The sequence below is a fragment of the Galeopterus variegatus genome, unplaced genomic scaffold, assembly GCF_000696425.1.
Source record: "Galeopterus variegatus unplaced genomic scaffold, G_variegatus-3.0.2 Scaffold6912, whole genome shotgun sequence".
Lineage (NCBI taxonomy): Eukaryota > Metazoa > Chordata > Mammalia > Dermoptera > Cynocephalidae > Galeopterus > Galeopterus variegatus.
Window position 1 is genome coordinate 94,729 of NW_007733023.1, and position 3,594 is coordinate 98,322.

Here is a 3,594-nt window from a genome sequence, read left to right on the forward strand (position 1 = left end):
TGTCGCGGCCGCCGCGGGACCCAAGGGCGTGAAGAGGCGCCGCTTCTCCTCGCGCACGATGCGCTCACGCTCGGCCCGGCACTGCTGCAGTTTGGCGCGCCGCTCCGCCTCGTACGCCTCGTACAGGCCGGTGGCCACCCGCATGGAGCGGCCCGGGGCCTCGCGCACCAGGTCGGCCAGGGCCCGTGGCAGCAGCTCCACTGGCTTGACGGCACAGCGGGCGCAGGCCTCTAGCGAGCGGGGGCTGGTCAGCACGTAGCGGCTGCCCTCGGCCTCTGGACAGTCGAAGTTGAAGAGGTCGAGGTGCAGCAGCGGGGACTGCTCCCGCCGCCCGCCTTCTCCTTCTGCCGCGCACGGGACTTCTGCCTTGCGGGGCACCGCAGCGGAAGCCGAGGCAGAGGAGGCCGCGGGCTGCTGGGCGCCCTGGCCGTCAGGGGGCACGGACGCCGTGGCCCCTTCCCTTCCTGAGCCACCGGGCTCGGCTCCCGCCTTCTCCTCTTCAGGCACCGGGTCCACCATGGCTGAGCCCTGTCCTTTGTTGGAGTCTCTGCGGATGACAGTCAGGAAGGAAATCGAGGAATTCATGTGAGAGCTGTTCACCTTCCTCATCCATATTCACCCCCTCCTAACTTAATCCGCTTTCGGATTAGGCTCAGAGGCCTGGTGGAACGTAAATCATAAAACCGATGCCCTGAAAACCTAGGCTGGGGGCCAGGCCAGGTGGGGGGCGGTCGCTGGTGCTCAGAGAGCAACCTCTGTCTCCCTTAGCCGCAGAATGCAGCTCGTGGCGAGGTTGCCCTGGGCGCCTGACCCGCTAGACGCATCCCCTTTCTGCTGCAAGTTAAAATGAAAAGATCGAGGTACAGGCAGCAGCCAGCGAGGGAGGCGCTGGAGGATTCCCCGGAGGATTAGCGTATTTGTTTGTAGCTTAGGCGGGCTGCCGGGGATGCAGCTTTGCAGGAACAAAAAAGGAAGAGGCCTGTTCATCCCAAAGTGCATTGCTGCGAGGACCCCATTTGCCTGGGGAAGAAGTTTATGGTTGACTTCCCACTGCCCAAGGAGACCCGGGCGCCGGGCCCAAGGGTGATGGAAGGACTGGGAGAAATCCCTAAAGGCCCTTCTGGGAGGGCTGATCGATTCTTGCTCCTGCCTCTCGGGCAGTGCTTGCTAGGAGTTCTGCCCGCCTCCTCCATCCCCACTCCCCACCGGGTGTTTGCAGGGGACGGAGAAGGTACGTGGATCCTCCCAGATGCACCCGATCTCCAAGACTGAATGTGCTAAAGGGATCATCCGCCCCACTCTGAGCCTGGACACCCGCCCCTAGATGCCCTCCGAGTTCCCCCACCGTATCCCAGCGGGGTGGGCTCTTGGAGCGCAGAGAACCCGGCCGGGCCAGTGCCTGCAGCTCACGGGTTCCCGGGCCAGTTCACTTACCCCACGTCCGAGGGCTCCAGCCCGGCGTTGAGGGCTTTTGTTCGCAGCCTGCCTCTCTCCCCTGCGCCTCTTCAGTCCCTGCGCCGGCGGGGTCGGGTTACTGCTGGCTGCAGCAGCAAAGGCAGCCCTAGCTGCCGCCGTCGGCGTCTCTCCATGGGGTCCGCGAGCGGGGCGCACACACCCCAGACGCTCCCTACAAGCGGGAGGGGGAGTGCGACAAGGTCTCCCTAAAATAATGCGGCTCTGCTGCCTCCCCTCACACTGATCCTTAAAAAAGAAAGCCCGTTCTATCGCTGCTGCATCTATCTCCACCTCTACAACCGTGAAGGTACCGCAGGTCTTTTGCAGCCCGCGGCGCCTCCTGGTGGACTCTGAAGGGTGTTGGTTTGTTTGCTTAGAGAACGAAGAAATTGGAAAGGAAAAAAATAAATAAATAAATTAAAAAAAAAAAAAATATATATATATACATACATACACACACACACACGCAATATTTATTTATATATACATACCATATACTACACACATATATAGGTAGATATAGACATAGACATTGATCTACCACCAAGATACCCCCTAGTCTTTCAGCACGTTAACTGGGCAGAACGAAGAAATTGCTCAGCTCGTCTCTCAAGGGGACCCTGAGAAACAAACTTGATAGCAAATAATTGGGTAGAAATACGGCGCCTGATCCAAACTGTGATTTTATTTTTCAAGAAAAACTGAGGACACTCATATGGGTCTGAGGCAGGCAGGCAGAACATGCGTGACTAGCGTTTAATGCAGTATCTTAAGACTTCCTGGTTCAGATAAAAATTAAAACCAGTTAGTGCTATTCACTGAGTTATTGTGAGATACCTCCTCCCCACCTCTTTTCCATTTTGATTGGTAGTGGCCCTAGATGACAGATAAGAGGAATACATCAGAGAGGGGAGTTCCACAGTGGGCGGCACATGACTGTAGAGAGCATGGTGAACTATGTTGTTAAATAACGTTGACGTCGTCAGGTAGGCTGTGAGGAGAAGGTGAAGGATTTTAAGCAGGAAAAATGACATAATTTGGTTTATATGTTAGGAATATAACTCTGGTAACCATGGGTTGGGAGCTTTACAAAAGCCAAGAGGAGGCAGGAAGCCCATTTAGCTGGACACTGCAATCATTCCAAGGCAGGAAGGATTGGGACCAGAAAAGGAACAGTAGGAGGAATGGGCCTACTGGGGAGCAGGGAGGGATTCTGGAAAAGCATAAAAGAAGCAATTCTCAGAGATGGCTTTGCCTTGGGCTGTGAGGAGCAGTGAAGGGTCAAGGATGACTGCCTGGAGCAATGAGGTGACATGTGTGCCACAACCCGAGAGAGGGATCCAAGAGGGAGCACTTGCTGGTGTGAAAGGCCAGGAAGGGATGAATTTCTTTTTGGACCACTTGAATTTCAATTGGAGCTACTTAGCAGGTGGCTGGATAAGTTGTGTCTGAGTGCTGTACTGGAGCTAGAATTTAGGGTGTCATCACCATGTACAAGGTTCCTAAAACCAACATTGTGGGTGAGGACACTCAGGGAAGGCAGATGGAGCTATATGAGAGGCTGGCAGGGCATTGATGGTGCTGCTAAGGGAAAAGGAGCCCATGAAGGGGACCAGTAAGGTCAAGAAGGAAAGTGTGGTCTTGTGTAAGCTAACAGTAGAGCACATCAGAAGGAGAATGTGCCCCTAGTGTGAAAGGTTGCAGAGGTCCAGAAGGATTTTTCCTAGAATCAAATACTCACTGAAACTGGCAGTTATTGGTCTTTGGTGACATTGACAAAAAGGTTAGTATTGTACTGGGTCAGATGCCACAGTGCAGGAGGTTGAGGTGTAATAGGAGGTGAGAAAGTGAGAGTTACTGATTCCTTTGACATTTGGATGATAGTGTTAAGAACTGTGAAGGATTTGGCAGTTTACCCCTACTTACATGCTAACAAGTTAGTCTGCCGTGTTTCATAGATGCTTGCAGGAGACATGAGACTCCTGGGTCAGAAACAAATGACATTGTTACTCATGGCATAGCAGGCAGCCCGAGGTCATGTTTTTGTTAGCTCCCCTTGCTCCACAAACCCCATGGGCCATGGAGAAGTGGGCCCAGGTAGATAATGCACATTCTTTTTTTTTTTTTTTTTTTTTAAAA

The 3,594-nt window shown here is 53.7% G+C and overlaps 1 protein-coding gene across 1 annotated transcript in view; it reads right to left on the reverse strand.

Annotated features, from left to right (window-relative positions):
• Window positions 1-519, reverse strand: part of CCDC177 (coiled-coil domain containing 177) — a 2,364-nt gene extending 1,845 nt beyond the window's left edge. The window contains exon 1 of the mRNA XM_008591437.1: window positions 2-519. Within this exon, the coding sequence (XP_008589659.1) occupies window positions 2-519 (518 nt within the window). The remainder of the gene's footprint in view (window position 1) is intronic.
• Between the last annotated feature and the right edge of the window lie 3,075 nt (window positions 520-3,594).